Source organism: Pogona vitticeps, chromosome 1 (assembly GCF_051106095.1).
Source record: "Pogona vitticeps strain Pit_001003342236 chromosome 1, PviZW2.1, whole genome shotgun sequence".
NCBI classification, from domain to species: Eukaryota; Metazoa; Chordata; class Lepidosauria; order Squamata; family Agamidae; genus Pogona; species Pogona vitticeps.
This window is the reverse complement of record NC_135783.1, coordinates 230659633-230676815: the sequence shown is the minus strand read 5'-3', so window position 1 is coordinate 230676815 and position 17183 is coordinate 230659633. Positions and strand designations below refer to the sequence as shown.

Genomic DNA, 17183 nt, shown 5'->3' with positions numbered 1-17183 from the left:
AAGGGAACACAGTACATGCTGCCACTGAGGAGCAGGAGAAAAGAAGCCACTCCAATTGCAGTATCAGTCAAAGTAAATGTGTAAAAGTTCTTTTTCAGTTTAGATTTAAATCCGAATTCTCTAGTGTAAAACCCAAAGTTTGAAACATTTTTCTATAGAATTCTCATTTCCTTTATGACCACCTGATCTAGAACAGAATTTTTTTTAGGAAGAGTGACAATAACCTTTCAGCTTTATTAATTTAATCTTTTTCTCACAATTAACTGCTTTTGAAATACTGAGATTCTTATTTGTTGTTTTTTGGCAACGTACATCTTCTTTACATGTACTCCTAATCTTAGATAAGGTGCCCCCCCCCACAGTTTTACATTCAAATCTCAACAGTGGCTTTTAAAGATATTGCTGAAACCAATGTTCTCTTCTATTCTAAGTCCCTTTTCTCTTGTAAAACAGCTCAAAACGTACACTTCTCTCTGGCATATCTATGACTGTTTTGGACTGGCTTTTTTTGCATTTTACATCTGTCTCTGTGAACTGACTGGTTTTTTTTTACCCACTGTTTTCAGCCATTTGAAACATCCATTTGAATTATGAAGATGGACTAAAATGCATTAAATAACAATAAAGGACAATATTGTATATAGAAGTCTTGTCTTCTCTTACCTGAAAACTCTTCCATAATTCCCATGGACTTTATAAACGCCATATAGTCTATCTGCCACTCTCTTTAAGAAAAGTATGAGCAACAGTTAGTTTCTTTGACATATTCTTCATGTTCAGCTTTCTAAGGAATGCACATCAAACCACATGACAAATCTACAAAGCTACCTTTGATTATAGTTAGAGCAACATCCCAGAAAGCAAGCACATTTTACATTACAAAACAGTGGGGGATGAAATAAGATTTGCTTTTCCTCTGCTTGCTTCCTACCCAAAAAAATAAAATGCTTACTGGACACGACTACCTTTTCTTCATTGCTCTAAGCCACATCTTCATCCATCAAAACATGTCCTTTTACAGATACAAATTTACAACATGTCTGCTCATTTATGTCTAAAAACCTAACAGGGACTTTTATTGAAGATCTTAACAGAATTATCACCTGCATGCGCCATATCCTCAAATTCCGGCAATATTAGATCTGAAATATGATATTGTCTGCCAAATAGATGCACACTGTTCTCCAAACATTCAGATCTGAAGACTGTTTTTCAAAACACCAGTCTGATAACTCTATGAATGCACTGGCACTGATATCTGACTCACTTTCAAAATAATTTGGGCCATTTAAAAAGAAAAAAGAAAAAAAGGGAAGGTTATATAAGCTACTTTCCAGCTCCATGATATATAACCTTCAGACAAATACAGTGGTGTCTCGCTTAGCGATCGCTCAGTTGAGCGATGAAATCGCTTAGCGATGGGGTTTTGGCCATCACCAGAGCGATCGCTTAGCGATGGCCCCTATGGGGAAAAATTGCTTTGCTATGATTGCGGGGAAGCGATCACTGCAAAGCCCCCATTTTCGGCCAGCTGATCGGCGGTTTCAAAATGGCCGCCAGAAAACAAAATGGCCACCCGCTATGTTACCTCACTTTAGAGGCACTGGAAATGGCCGCCGCAATGGAGGATCTTCGCATAAGGTTAGTTTTAAAGCCCATAGGAACGCATTAAACAAGTTTTAATGCGTTTCTATGGGCTTTTAAAAATCGCTTAGCGACTTTTTTTCCGGAACGGATTAACGTTGCTTAGCGAGGCACCACTGTAAAGGCAACATGCAGAGTCATGCAATCTGAGTTCATATTTCAATTTTTTAACACACATCATCAGGTCCCACTAGTGCATTCAGGGGCACTCTAAAGGCCAGAAACATCACTTCATCCAGAATGTAATGCAAAGGTTTATCCTGACAGCACACAAATGTGTCTCCAGTTCCACAGCAAGAAAACTTTTAAAAATAAAATAAAATGAATAAAAGAACAGAACAGAACGAATACATTAACTCACTGTATAACCTGGAAACCGTTGGAAGAGATGGAAGAAAAATAAAGGATGTATGGTTGTAGTATTGATACACCAGGGCAATGTCAATGCAATGGAGAGCACTGACAGGAAAATATGAGGCTGGACTGAAGGTCACAAGAGGAGCTCAGAGACAATTTCCTCACCATCCACCATCCTCCAGAAAGCTGCATCTCACATATCAATTTAATTTCACTATTTTTTGTTTTTACACTTCTCCTTTTTTAGCATCATATTTAAATAGTGAATATGCCTCAGAATTGTCACAATCATTTCACGTATTTTGTTGTGATGCAAAAGCAAATTCCAAATAAAACAAATCTCACTACTTCCCAAACACAACACCACAGTCAAAACACATTTATGTTATAGATCAGCGATGGTGAACCTATGGCACGTATGCCACAGCTGGCACGCAGAACCCTTTCTGCAGGCATGTGAGCCACAAGTCGCCAGATCGCTACTCCTCCCCCCCTGCAGCCAAACCTCAGGAGGCGGCTGCAGCTGCAGTGCTGGCACTTCAACAGGCAGTGGGCTGACGCTGGCAGGGGATCCAGAGTGGGATCTCGAGGCACCTCTGTGCCCAGGATTCTCCCTTCCACCGCCACTTCCAGTTCCGTCACCACTACTTTGTGTACCACCACGGCCCACTACCAGCTGCCCCCACCCAGTTTGGGCACTTGGACCCAAAAAGGTTTGCCGCCATTGCTATAGATGGTGTCTTTTCTGCAGTTTTGAGAAATGATGATTCAGATTATTCTAATCAAAATCCAAAAGGATGAATATACTTACAGCTCTGACTCTCAGAAGGTGTGATATAACAGACTGCAACTCATCACTGTAGTGTTTAAGCTCTGTAAATCTCCTGAAAAGGTAAGAACAGATAGTACATTATTAGGAATCAAGGAAGCAAGCTCCTATATTGCTTGACAGGGTCAGAATAAAACAGCTTAATGACATTAAGTCTGATTTGTTTAAACAGAATTATCTCTGACTTCCTGAAACAGCAGCCATCAGCCAACACAACCACTGAACAGAGCAGTCACTTATACTAGGAGTTTTTAAAACACAACAATACCCTGCTTTAGCAAGCAACCTGTCAGACATTCCATCTGCCAGCTTGTAACATTAACAACTCATTTCAGCAGTAAGGAACCAAAATGAAATCTGATATGCTCCCTTGCAGAACAAGTATAAATCCCAAGCGTATCTCCTGTACTTGTTTTCACTAGAAACAGAAAAGAGAAAATACAACACAGTAGTCAAGTATCACTGTGAAACTGAGTGACATAATTGCCAAAGGCCTATCTAAGTACAAAGGTCTTTGCCTGCTGGCAGGAGGAAAAGAAGGAACAAACCTAGTTTCTCTAGGCAAAGAGTTCCAGGGGTTAGGTTCTGTCTCAAATCCTCATTATAGGCCTTTGAAGATGTTAGGCTACAAGAAGGGCCCCTCCAGCAAGCCCAGGCAGGCTTGTGTGAGAGAACAGAGTATTTCAGATATCCTGGGCCCATATCACATATGGCTTTATAGGTCTTAACCAACACTTTGAAATCCACCTAGAAAATATGTATGTGTTCATTCAATTAGGAGAAACAGTCTATACCGTATTTCAAATTACAGGTTCAGGTTGCTATGGTTTTAATCAATTCCTTCAGATGATTCTTGCCCTGGCAGATTTCTTGGCTATGGGAGGTTCTACACAGTTATTATACAAATAAAAGCCATCACAAGTACAGAATAATATGTGTAATACTTAAACATAAGCAACATAACCATATGCTGTGGTAAACAATGCTCCCTCTAATTTTCAGCCCTGCTGCACATAATGCATGATTGCGGGGGTGGGGTTCCAGACGAAACTGGGATTAAATGGGTGAGAACACTGGCTCCTAGTGTGCAATCCCAATGGAGTTCTGCGTGTCCGCAACTTGGAGGAAATGTTGCTGGTAAAGCAATGGCTGGAAAAAACTCATGACTGCTGTACACTGGAGGTCTCCGTGACAAGGAGATGTGCTGGCAAATCATGTCCACTTGACAGAAAGGACTGCTGCCAAATCTCAGATCAAAACATTCTTCTTCATGATTCATTCCACTTGTAGAGGAAAGACACTCCAGCCCACTACATTGCAAACGAGGCCATAGCTCATTCTTTCACAAGAAAAGCCATATGACCATATTGGGTCCAGGCTATCTAAAAGACATCTCCCTATAAGCCTGCCCAGGCATTAAGAAGAGGCCCTTCTCTCAGTTCCACCATCCTCATAGGTGCACTTGGTGGGCACACGAGAGGGGGCCTTTTCTGTCGCTGCTCCCAGACTTTGGAACTCGCTCCCACAGGAAGCTAGCTTGGCCCCATCTTTGCTGTCCTTCAGCAGGCAAGCAAAGACCTTTCTCTTCAGCCAGGCTTTTCCTTAATGACTGGTGGTCTGAGGGGTTTTTTTTAATGGATTGTTGTGCTCTGTTGTTTTAAATCCATTTTAATATAGATTTCATTTATCATTTTAAATATAATACTGGTTTAATTCTTTTTTAAATATTTCTCTCTCTATATAAATGTTTTAGCTTTTGAACATTGTCTTTTTACTGATGCAAGCTGCCTTGGATCCCTTTTATGTAGCAAGGACATACATACATACATACATACATACATACATACATACATACATACATACATACATACATACATACATACATACATACATACATACATACATACACACACACACACACACACACACACACACATACACAGAGAGAGAGAGAGAGAGAGAGAGAGAAGAGAGAGAGAGAGAGAAAGCTTCTGACTACAGCACTCTCTAGTCTATGGATTCACGTGAATAGGACATAGCTGAGATATACATTTCTTCATTCAATAAGGCAAAAAACCTCCTGCAATTTTATACCACTTTAATACACATGGCACATTTTTGGTAGGTGAACTGTCTCAAATTAAGAAGTCAACATAGATGTTATCTGTTGTTTGCTGAATCACATGGCTCAGTGTATAAAAGATAATATCAATGTTGCCTTAACTTCACACAATTTGCTTCCAAAACTTATGCCATTTGTGTTAACACTTGCTGGTACAACCAAGAGAATTTGTGCAGGGCAGGGCAAGCAGTCACAAAACAATTGTTTATTTAGAATTTAGAACTGCAGTGCTGGAAGGGACCCTATGGATCATCAACTCCAACCCCTGTCAAAAAGACACAGTAGGGAACTGAACGCCCAACCTCTGGCTCTGTAGCCAGAGACCTAAACCACTGAGCTATCTGGATAGCATTTTCATAACTGTTCCCCATGATCTGATTTGCAATGATTTCAAGTACAGTGGTGCCTTGCTTAACGAGCGCACCGTATAACGACGAATTCGCATAGCGATCCGGGTTTTTTTGGATCGCTATTGCGAAGACATACCGACGGTTCCAATGGGCAAAACTCGCATTGCGAAGATCGGTAAGCGTTTCGCTTACCGATTTTTGCATTGCAATGCCGGGGAATCAGCTGTTCGGCGGTTCCAAAATGGCCGCCGGCCAACCCAAAATGGCCACGCGCAGCGTTTTCACGCCCTGCCCTTGCTTACCAAGGGCGCGAAAATGGCTGCCGCTATGGGGAAACATTGCAGAATGGTGAGTTTTGTGCCCATTTGGAACACATTAAACTTCGTTTAATGGGTTTCCCCATTCTGTATAGCGATGTTTCCCCATAGCGAAGGTTAATCCGGAACGGATTATCCTCGCTATGTGGGGCACCACTGTAGAACAATTTTTAACAGATCTCAACAGTCAAGTCTGCCTTTCTTCATGAATTAGCTGTCAGTCAATTAAAGAACATGTAGAAGAACTTCTGAAGTAGCAGAACTTCTCCACTGACCAGGGCTGGATGGGGTGGGGCAAAGGGAAAACAGGTGTGTAACAAAATCATAGAAATTATCCATATAGGTATCCTCCCTACCATGTTCAAACCAACACACTATATAGTTGAAGAACCAACCAGGTTTTCAGCCAAAGAAGGGAAATGCTGAGCAGTGAATCATCAGCCAATGGGGTGACGGAGGGTGGGGCTGAAGAGGGAGGAGCGGGAAGAAAAAGGGGTGTGAAGAGAGTGTGAAAGATCAGATCTGGAGTGTGAAAGAGAAAGAGCTTGTTTAGAGGCCTGCATGCCTAAGTGTTCAGTGAGGGAAGTCTGTGTTTGATTACATAAGATACAGTGATTGACATCTTGATTAGCTAATTGTGATTTACATATTTTATTTTTTTATTTCAATAAATCTGTTTTGTTTTGAAGGAAACCTTTGTCCTTCTTAAATAGTCATTACAACTGGTGGCAGGGAGTGTGAAGTAGTGTGGTGGGCATTCTGAGAAGCCTGAGTTAGCAGTGACATCAGAGTGGCCTGCTACGTCACAATGTTTGTGTTGAACATACTGAAAATGCTTTCGAATTTGCTCCACCACTCTAAAAATGGTACATGTGTCCTTACATTAGTCACATTTCTTACTGTCTAAAACTAATCACCCTCTTTTCCCGAAAATAAGACAGGGTCTTATATAATTTGCTCCAAAAACACATTAGGGCTTATTTTCAGGGGATGTTTTATTTTTTTCATTTACAACAATCAACATTTATTCAAATACAGTTATGTCATCTTCTTCTGGTTACTGCACAATGGTGGAGGGTGGGGTTTCACTTAACTGGGGCTTTTTTGGGGGGTAGGGCTTATATTACGAGCATTCTGAAAAAGCATACTAGGGCTTATTTTCAGGTTAGGTCTTATTTTAGGAGAAACAGGGCACTGAATGTTAACCCTACAGAAGAATAATATGGCTAAAAAAGAAGATAATTTTCCTCTCAATTGGTGTTTGTTGATTTTGTACTACTGCCAGCAATTGAAATGACCACAGTTCAATTTCCCCTTCTTATAGCAGTAGGGGACAAAGAGGCCTTAAAAAGTGTAAGGAAGCATGGGAGAAATAAATATAGAACCAGCACAGGAAATAGAATTGTGTAAGAAAGTGTTGTCTTTATCTGCATATGATTCAGCCAACACAAGCATTAATCACATCAACCAAGCTTCCCTGTTCCACATTTCTCTTTCAGAAAGTAGCTGGTGGGGTTGTAAGAGATGTCAAAAACACTTTGCACTTGGCAAATTATGTTTTTACGTGTGAGTATGACTGGACACCAGAGATACTGGCTATGAAGTAGGACAAGACAAAGTTTAGTCATTGTATCACCCAGGTGTCAATTTTTCATCAGCAGCTTGCAACTTTTAAAAAATCTCTCTTAAATAAATCTGTTACCAGGATCAGAAAAAGTTTTGTTCCAAGTTCAAAATCAACTGAAATTTGTTATTATTTGCGAAATGCCGAATCTAGCAATGTGATTCCAACTTGTTTTCAGTTAGACTAAATATTAAATTTTTATTTCATTCAGACCCAGTCTTTTAGCCACTTGTATGCTCTCTCTTCCTTCCAGTGAAAAAGATGCCAATACAGTCGTGCCCTGCTTAACGATTGCCCCGCATTACAACAAATCCGCTTTACGACGATCTTTTGTGATCGCAAAACAATGGTCTAAATGGGGGAATTTCACTTAGCGATGATCGGTTCCCTGCTTTAGGAACCGATTTTCGCTTTAGGACAATCAAAAACAGCTCATCGTTGGGTTTTCAAAATGGCCACCAGGTGCTTAAAATGGCTCCCCGCTGTGTTTAGGAACAGATTCCTCGCTATACAGGCAGCGAAAATGGCTGCCGTATGGAGGATCTTCGCTGGAAGGTGAGTTTTTACCCCATTGGAACGCACTGAACGGGTTTCAATGCATTTCAATGGGGTTTTAAATTTCGTTTTACGATGTTTTCGCTTACCTGCGATTTTCCTGGAACGGATTATCGTCGTTAAGCGAGGCACCACTGTATTATCAAAATACCTAACCTAGTCTACTCAAAATCTGCTTCTGAAAATGTGCACAGAAAAATGATAGATTAACTAGCTATCAAATCTGTAGCAAGAGGGAATGTTCTGAAAAAAAAATTAACTAGGTCCAAAGTTAGCTGAATATGGACATGCTGCAGAAGTGAGTTGTTGTGCAAAGCACACATACAAACATATGTGTGTTGTTGTGCTTTGCGATATATGTGTTGCATATATGTGTTGTTGTGCTTTGTGTTGTGCACTGCATAACTCACTTCTGCAGCGTGTCCATATTCAGCTGACTTTGAACCTACTTAATTTTTACATACATACATACTGTACGTACCCAGTGGTGCCCCGCATGACGACGATAATGTGTTCTGTTAAAATTGCTGTACAGCGAAATCGTCATCACGCGAAAATAAAAACCCCATTGGAATGCATTGAAAACCAGTTAATGCGTTCCAATGGGGAAAATACCTGCTCGTGCAGCGAAGATCCTCCATAGGGCAGCCATTTTGCGATCCCTGTCTTGCGGAAATAGGTCCGGAAAACAGCGGGGAGCCATTTTGCGAACCGCCAATCAGCTGTTTTAATTCATAGTCTTGTGAACAATCGGTTCACGAAGCAGGGAACTAATAGTCGTTAAATGAAAAAAACCCATAGGAAACACTGTTTTGCGACCGCTACAGTGATCGCAAAAAAGGCATCGTCAAGCGATTTCGTCGTTTAACGGGGTAAGAGTCTAGTGGGGCATCACTGTACATACATACATACATACATACATACATACATACATACATACATACATACATACATACATACATACATACATACATACATACATACATACATACATAAAACACCCCTGCTCTATCAGAGAAAAGGGCATGTTTCTCAGGTGTGGCCAACCATAATGCATGTTAGAAGCCCACAGACAGGGCATCAGGCTAATAACTCTCTCACCCTGTTCCTCAGGGCATGTGGCCTCTGACCCTGAAGGTAATATAGAGCCATCATGAACAGTACAGATTCACAACAATTACAAAACATATATGGTGGAAATAACGGAAGAAATTGTAATAACCAAATATATAGGAAGGCACAACTGGGAAACAAAACCTTCTCCAGTATGTAAAGAACAACCAACAGCTCTCCTCCTTCTCATTTCTCTCACACTCGAGACTAAACACAATCATGACTATTCTCCATTTGGGAGTGAACAACAATGCTGTATTGCATTCAAACCAGACTCCAAAATTTTTCAGCCAGTAAATTCTGCTCTTTCTGCACTTCATATCCCATTATTTTGCCTCAAATGCTCAGCTGTAACAATGTATTTTTTTGTTTCTCATATATGATCAAAATATTCTAGCTTACTGCATTCTATGCAGTAATATGAAGCAATATTATTCTATGCAATAATATGAAGTATTATTATTACTTCATATATTCTTCTTAGTACTTCATTAATCATGCTCTTGAACTCAGAAATTCATAGCACTCTGCAATAGAGCCACATTTCCATCTCTTTTACAGCTCATGATTTTGTGCTACAAGTACAACCGCTGAGACAGGAATATTCTTAAGACATGGAAGGACAAAAATAGACCAAAGGGATTGGAGGAGAGGGAATGTGGATCGGCATTTAACTTACACTGTGACTTGAATCCTTTGAGGTCTAGAAATACTACACAGTGGTGCCTCGTATAACGAGCGACCCGTTTAACGAAGAAATCGCATAGCGATGGCTTTTTTGCCATCGCTTTTGCGATCGCACTACGATCTTGCCTATGGGGAAAAATCGCTTTGCGATTTTTCCCCATAGGCACCATTTTCCCCCAGCTGAGCGGCGGGAGCTTTGAAGCCCCGCCACTCAGCTGGGGGAAAATGTCGGCAGTGGGCTGCAGCCTTGGAAGGACCCCGAAGCCACTGTCCCCTGCCGACAATTCCCTTCCGAGCTCTCAAAGGGCCCCTTCCGATATTGGAGAAAGCCCTTTGAGAGCTCGGAAGGCTCTCAGCGGCGGCGGGGGAAGGGTACGGGGGTGTCGAAGGCTTCCAGGCCTTTGCCTGGAAGCCTCCCGGACACCCCCCACCCTGTCCCCGCCGCCGGCAGCCTCTCCGCGCCGCCTCCCCCAGCCGTTCTCGGACTTCTGGAAGTCCGAGAATGGCTGGGGAAAGCGGCGCGGGGAAGCTTCAAGCATCGGGGACAGGGTGGGGGGGATCGGGAAGCTTGAAGCCTACCCGCGCCGCTTACCCAGGCCGTTCTTGGACTTCCAGAAGTCCGAAAACGGCCTGGGTAAGCGGCGTGGGTAGGCTTGGAGCCTTCCCGATCCCCCCCCGTCCCCGATGCCGGTAGCCTCCCCGCGCCGCTGACCCAGGCCGTTCTCGGACACCTAGGTGTCCGAGAACGGCCGGGGTAGGCAGCGCAAGGAGGCTTCAAGCATCGGGGACAGGGTGGGGGGGGATCGGGAAGCTTGAAGCCTCCCCGCGCCGCCGAACCAGGCCGTTCTCGGACACCTAGGTGTCCGAGAACGGCCGGGGTAGGCAGCGCAAGGAGGCTTCAAGCATCAGGGACGGGGGGGGGATCGGGAAGCGTGAAGCCTCCCCGTGCTGCCTACCCAGGCCGTTCTCGGATGCCTGGAAGACCAAGAACGGCTGCGGAAAGCGGCACGGGGAGGCTTCAAGCATCGGGGACAGGGTGGGGGGGATTGGGAAGCTTGAAGCCTCCCCGCGCCGCTTACCCAGGCCGTTCTCGGACTTCTGGAAGTCCGAGAACGGCTGGGGAAAGCGACACGGGGAGGCTTCAAGCGGCGGCTGCAGGGTGGGGGGGTGTCCACACCCAGCCTCCCCCCACGGCTTGGATCCAAGCCGTGGGGGGAGGCTGGGAGGGTGGTGGGATTGGGGTGCCTTTCAGGCATCCCGGGCTTGGATCCCACCCGCCGCCAGTTACCCTTGGGTAACCGGCGGCGGGTGGGATCCAAGCCCGGGATGCCTGAAAGGCATTCCAATCCCACCACCCTCCCCCTGCGGCTTGGATCCGAGCTGTGGCGGCTACCCCAGCCATGGCCGGATTCTAGGGAGTCCAGCCATGGCTGAGGTAGCCGCCGTGGGTCAGATCCAAGCCGCGGGGGGAGGGAGAAAACCGGATAAATCCGGATAATCCATTCCAATTGGAACGGATTAACCGGTTTTCAATGCATTCCTATGGGAAATGGTGCTTCACATAACGATGTTTTCACATAACTTTTTTTTCCCCCGGAACCAATTAACATTGTTATGCGAGGCACCACTGTACTATACATGAGGGAGACTTTTACAATACCAAGTAGACAATAACAATGATTAGAATGATTACTGAATCAAACCCGGATGCATCTAGTTGAACATTCTATTTCTAGTAGTGGCCTTTTGATTGTATAAAGTTTGTAAACAAGCCCAAGGGCCATAGGCATTCCTTACAATTTGTTACTGTTTGCTCCTACAACTGATAATGTGTGAGATCTCCCTGCAAGCACTATTGATCTAAAATCTTCAACAAGAGTCTTAGGCTACATTCTGGGGAGTCAGGTATCTTTAAGCCCAATGTAGCTTATATATAAGTATACGCATAGAACATAAGAACTTAGGAAGAGCCCTGCTGGATCAGACCAAAGGCCAATCTATTCCAGCTTCCTGTATCTCACAGTGGACCCACCAAATGCCTCTGAAAGCACACGAGACAACTGGATACGTGTCTCCTGATACCACTCCCCTGCATCTGGCATTGCACTTTTAATGTATCAAGAGATTTGAACCTTACATTGTTTACTTTCATTATTACTCTGTGTTTATCAGATGTTCTGTTCTTCCTATTTTACAAGTAAGGTGTGGAGAACAAAATATAGTTGTTCAAGGCAGCAGTATGGTAAGAGCAATATATGTGTTTGTTGGACCATGTTTAAAATTAAGGAGTTGGGTTTTTTTACCCAGTTTTAAGAACACCTTTTATGCAAAGTTAATAGGAACTTAACATCCATACTAAAAAACAAAATTTCAGCAAATTAGAAACACTCACAAGTTACCTACAGCCATAAATGATAAATAACAAACACCATACTTACTTGTCTGGGTTTTTTACCCTGAATGTTGCATTGAGGGCTTTTAACCTAGAATCTGCCTGTCAAAGGAAGAACAGATATAGACGATTTTAACTTACTTGACTAAATTAAACATTATAAACACCAACTGACAACTGCATAACAGCTTTGAGGATATCTTACGCAAATATGCGCTCTACTAAAGACAATGCAGACAGTTTAGTTTATGGAACTGCAGTGAACGTTCAAAATAACCCTTTCAAAAAGTCACTTCCTTTGTCAGGAAATTTTTTAATTGACAGCACCCTCATCTAAGAATAAAAATGTTATGTGCAAATAGATCATACCTGCATGTAACACAAGACAAAAATATATAGGCAAGTAATACACCTGGTATATTAATTCTCTCAAAGTGCTTCTGATACATAGGCATTTCTGTTTGGAAATGCACACAAGGCTCTATATAAGAATGATATTGGATCAAGGCCTTGCAATTTATTCCCTTCAAAAAAAAATGGTAGCATTACACATGCTTTCTACAGATGAACATTAATTTAATGTGTGATTCAGTTCTGAGACAAAAAGAGCTTGACACTCCCTTCAACACTGACCTGCTCAGATACAGATGACTCCTATATACAAAAGGATGAGGTGCACTTGCAGCTGTGCTTATGACAAGGCATTCATTATGCAGAATTGTTCATTTTGCATAAAAGAATACTTAGCTTAACCAGTAGAGGCTTGCATTTCTCCACATACACCAATCACATGACTTAGCATGCAACAAGAAATACAAGCTTTAACTTAACTTGTGACACTATGTGGCTGAGACTTGCATCATCTGTGTTATGTTGTCTGCATATGTATTTGGATTTTGTCTACTATATGCTACAAACACATGGTTATCATTAGTTGAAACCCCCAAATTTTACAAGTAAATGGTTACCTTCAGTTGAAACCCTGTTTCATTCACCATCTCCTTCCATCCACCTTCCTAGAAATTAAAGTTTTATTTCAACAGTTATTCTTCCATTTAAAAAAATTAAACTGAAGCACCATTTACACAACAGCACTGCTTCAAAATAAAGCTGAATGAGCTCATACTAACCAAAATACATTTAATAGCTCCAGGCAGAACATGTCTCCATGTAAAAGACAGGATTGCAAAATGATTTAAAAGCGTTATTGGCCTATGAAAGGTTTTATATTTCCATTCACAAACAAAAGTCAGCAGCAATACACAGAAGCAGCAAATAGAAAGGGAAACTGGAGGGGGTGGCATCTTTGCTTCTTGTTACAACGTTCCTAGTCTTGTCACCTGGAAACTATTTCTGTTCAGCACAGGTGAGCAACCTAGTGGTTGTCTGCTTATGTGGGACATGGAATATTTATTTATTTATTAGATTTCTATCCCGCCCATCTAGACCACGAGTCTGGGCAGTTTACAATAGGATATCTATTATTCATTTCATTATTCTTATCAAATGCACTCCAGCCCTGCCTCTTCAGAAATCATATGCAACAAAGGAAAATCCACTGGCCTGCTGTGCTGGTACCTCCGGTCATCTACACCAGTGGTCCCCAACCTTGGGCCTCCAGATGTTCCTGGACTTCAACTCCCAGAAATCCTGGCCAGCAGAGGTGGTGGTGAAGGCTTCTGGGAGTTGTAGTCCAAGAACATCTGGAGGCCCAAGGTTAGGGACCACTGATCTACACAACAGTTAATCTTTTCTGCTTCATCTTTTAAAACAACTGTAGGCAATACTATCAGAAAGATAACAGAACTGGCTAGTGGTTCCTCTTTCCCAGCTAATACTTCAAACCATATTTATTGCCATATTTGGGGGGAAAAGGTCTGAAATGTGATGGTGGGGGAGAACACTGTTTGTTTGTATGTACGTATGCATGCACGCACATACTTGTATACTACCCCATCGTGCTTGGAGCACTCTCTGGATGGTTTACAACATAATTACGCAATGAACACTATAGATGCCATAGGCTTTCAGAAACAACAACAACAACAACAAAAAGTTTTTTAGATCAAATCAAGTTTGACCTTGAACTGGACGCTAGAACAACCAAATTGCACCTGTCATCCTTTGAACATATAATGCAAAGACTCACTGGAAAAGACAGCAATGCTTGGAAAAGAAATAGCAGGAAAAGAGAAAGACATAGGATGGGCAAACTCAAAGGAAACCATATCCTATAGTTTGCAAGACCTGAACAAGGTTCTTCTTGCCAAGACTTATTCGAGGAGTCATCATAGCTCAGAAGTGACTTGACAGCACAGAACGGCACATCAGGTCACAACACAGTCCATCTAGCTCAGTAATGTCAACACAGTTTGGCAGTAGCTCTCCAGGATTTCAGATGTGCGTTTTTCCCATCCCTGTCTTAAAAGAAAAAAAAAAAGAACTGAGCCTGGGATCTTTTTGTGTGCAAAAGACATGTACTGTCACTAGCATTTGTTGTTGTTTAGTCATTAAGCCGTGTCCGACTCTTCATGACTCCATGGACCAGAGCGTGCCAGGTCCTCCTGTCTTCCACTGCCTCCTGGAGTTGGGTCAAATTCATGTTGGTCGCTTCGATGACACTGTCCAACCATCTCATGCTCTGTCGTCCCCTTCTCCTCTTGCCCTCACATTTTCCCAACATCAGAGTCTTTTCCAGGGAGTCTTCTCTTCTCATGAGATGGCCAAAGTATTGGAGCCTCAGCTTCAGGAACTGTCCTTCCAGTGAGCACTCAGGATTGATTTCCTTCAAAATGGATAGATTTGTTCTTGCAGTCCAGGGGACTCTCAAGAGTCTCCTCCAGCACCACAATTCAAAAGCATCAATTCTTCAGCAATCAGCCTTCTTTATGGTCCAGCTCTCACTTCTATACATCGCTACTGGAAAAACCATAGCTTTGACTATGCGAACCTTTGTTGGCAAGGTGATGTCTCTGCTTTTTAAGATGTTGTCTAGGTTTATCATAACTTTCCTCCCAAGAAGCAGGCGCCTTTTAATTTCATGGCAGCTGTCACCATCTGCAGTGATCATAGAGCTGAGGAAAGTAAAATCTGCCACTGCCTCCATACCTTCCCCTTCTATTTGCCAGGAGGTGATGGGACCCATGGCCATGATCCTAGTTTTTTTATGTTGAGCTTCAGACCATTTTTTGCGCTCTCCTCTTTCACACTCATTATGAGGTTCTTTAATTCCTCCTCACTTTCTGCCACCAGAGTGGTATCATCTGCATATCTGAGGTTACTGATATTTCTTTCAGCAATCTTAATTCTGGCTTGGGAGTCATCCGGTCCAGCCTTTCACATGATGTATTCTGCATATGTTAAATAAGCAGGAAGACAATATACAGCCTTGCCGTACTCCTTTCTCAATTTTGAACCAATCAGTTCTTCTATATCCAGTTCTAACTGCTGCTTCCTTTCCCATGTATAGGTTTCACAGGAGATAGATAAGGGGTCAGGCACTCCCATTTCTTTAAGGACTTGCCACAATTTGCTGTGATTCAAACAGTCAAAGGCTTTTGTATAGTCAAAGAAGCAGAAGTAGACGTTTTTCTGGAACTCTCTGGCTTTCTCCATAATCTAGCACATGTTAGCAATTTGGTCTCTAGTTCCTCTGCCCCTTTGAAATCCAGCTTGTACTTCTGGAAGTTCTCAGTCCACATACTACTGAAGCCTGCCTTGGAGGCTTCAGCAGCAATTCAGATATCTGTACTAAGAATTAAGATTACAGGATTAAACTAGATTATTTTTAAGATATAAAAAAGTTATTATGATACCTGGGTTAAAAATGCATTAAAAATCTTCTCCTGGCAAAGAATGGGATGTGAAGCCACACGCAAGAGAAAGTTTTCTAAGCCAATTCTTCGTCTTTCTACAAAATCTGGATCCATGTTATCTGCCGACAACTTATGCCAAACAAACTCTGCCTGTGGAACGAAAAGGTGTTACTAGCAGAGAAGTGTGTATTTCATTCAAAAGTAATGTAAATTCAATTATTCACCAATTAAATTAAATTCTCCATCTCTATAAAGCATTTAAGTATGCCAGCAGCTTTATCATCTACAGAGTCCTTTTATGCTGCAGCCTCATTGTGCTGCAGAGGTGACACTGGCCTTTTGAAGACGTATGCCAGCACAATGGAAGCTTTGACAGGATCTAACAGACTGGTAAGGCTGTTTTTTACCTGAAGAAGAACCTAACTAAGAAGGGAGAGGCTTGTCATCAAAAGGGTGGGTGAAAAAACAGATGCAGAAACAATGTATGGAACAGTTGTGATGTGTAATTGTGGAAGGACTGCATCAGCAATATCACATATCTTCAAATTATTCAATTAGGGCTTTTAAAACATAATTTCTTCCCGGGCAAAGTTTCCTGATCACCGAAAAAAATTGCCAAAGCTTAGTTCTAACTCCTATCCCTCTAAGTCTTGAGAATTCAGTTCAAGCCCATAATTGTGAAAAACAATAGTTATAGCTTTAATGGGCTTTAAAAACACAACAAAATTTAAATATAAGATTTTTATCTGAATCCAAACTTGTATACGTATGTCATTGTTGTGATGAATAGCAAAGCCGTGAACACAAGTGTAGATACTATTGCAAGGGGAGGTTGTGTGTGGAAACAACAGCTGTAAACTCAAATAAGTTTTAAAAAAACTCCTTACCCTTTTCTCCGGCAAAGGTGGCACAATAATATGTGGATAGTTAACTAGCAAATAATTCCTCAGCAACTCAAATTCACTGTACCGCCTCCAAAGAGACTCTGGGGCTGAACACTGCCCATCAGCCTGAGACTCCACAGCCCTGAAAAGACACAACATAACTTTGAAGGTATAAGGGCAAGATCAGTGATGCATCTGATTTAGTCTTTAAGCTTCCCACAACTTCCTACAAAAATGCCATGATGTTTACAGCATTCTTTAAAGTAAGTAATAATAATTATGTGCCTTAAGTCAAGTCTAACCCTTTTCAGGGTTTTCCAGGTAGAGAATATTCAGAAGTAGTTTTACCATTCCCTTCTTCTGGGGATGCCCTGCAACTGTGCAGTTTGCCCACTGGGTGAAATATGTTAGTCATGCCTAGAGCAGACCTGTTGCAATAAATTGGGCCTGTCAGTCAGAACTAGCAAGTCTCATTCATTCAATTGGTCTGCTCT

At 42.2% G+C, this 17183-nt stretch overlaps 1 protein-coding gene across 1 annotated transcript in view; it reads right to left on the bottom strand.

Moving 5' to 3' along the window:
* Positions 1-17183, bottom strand: part of SNX4 (sorting nexin 4) — a 51965-nt gene that overhangs the window by 18271 nt on the left and 16511 nt on the right. Inside the window, exons 3-8 of the mRNA XM_072984892.2 lie at positions 16693-16831; positions 15806-15955; positions 12959-13006; positions 12037-12092; positions 2813-2885; positions 664-725 (exon numbers count right to left, since the gene is read on the bottom strand). Coding sequence (XP_072840993.2) covers positions 664-725; positions 2813-2885; positions 12037-12092; positions 12959-13006; positions 15806-15955; positions 16693-16831 — 528 coding nt within the window. The remainder of the gene's footprint in view (positions 1-663; positions 726-2812; positions 2886-12036; positions 12093-12958; positions 13007-15805; positions 15956-16692; positions 16832-17183) is intronic.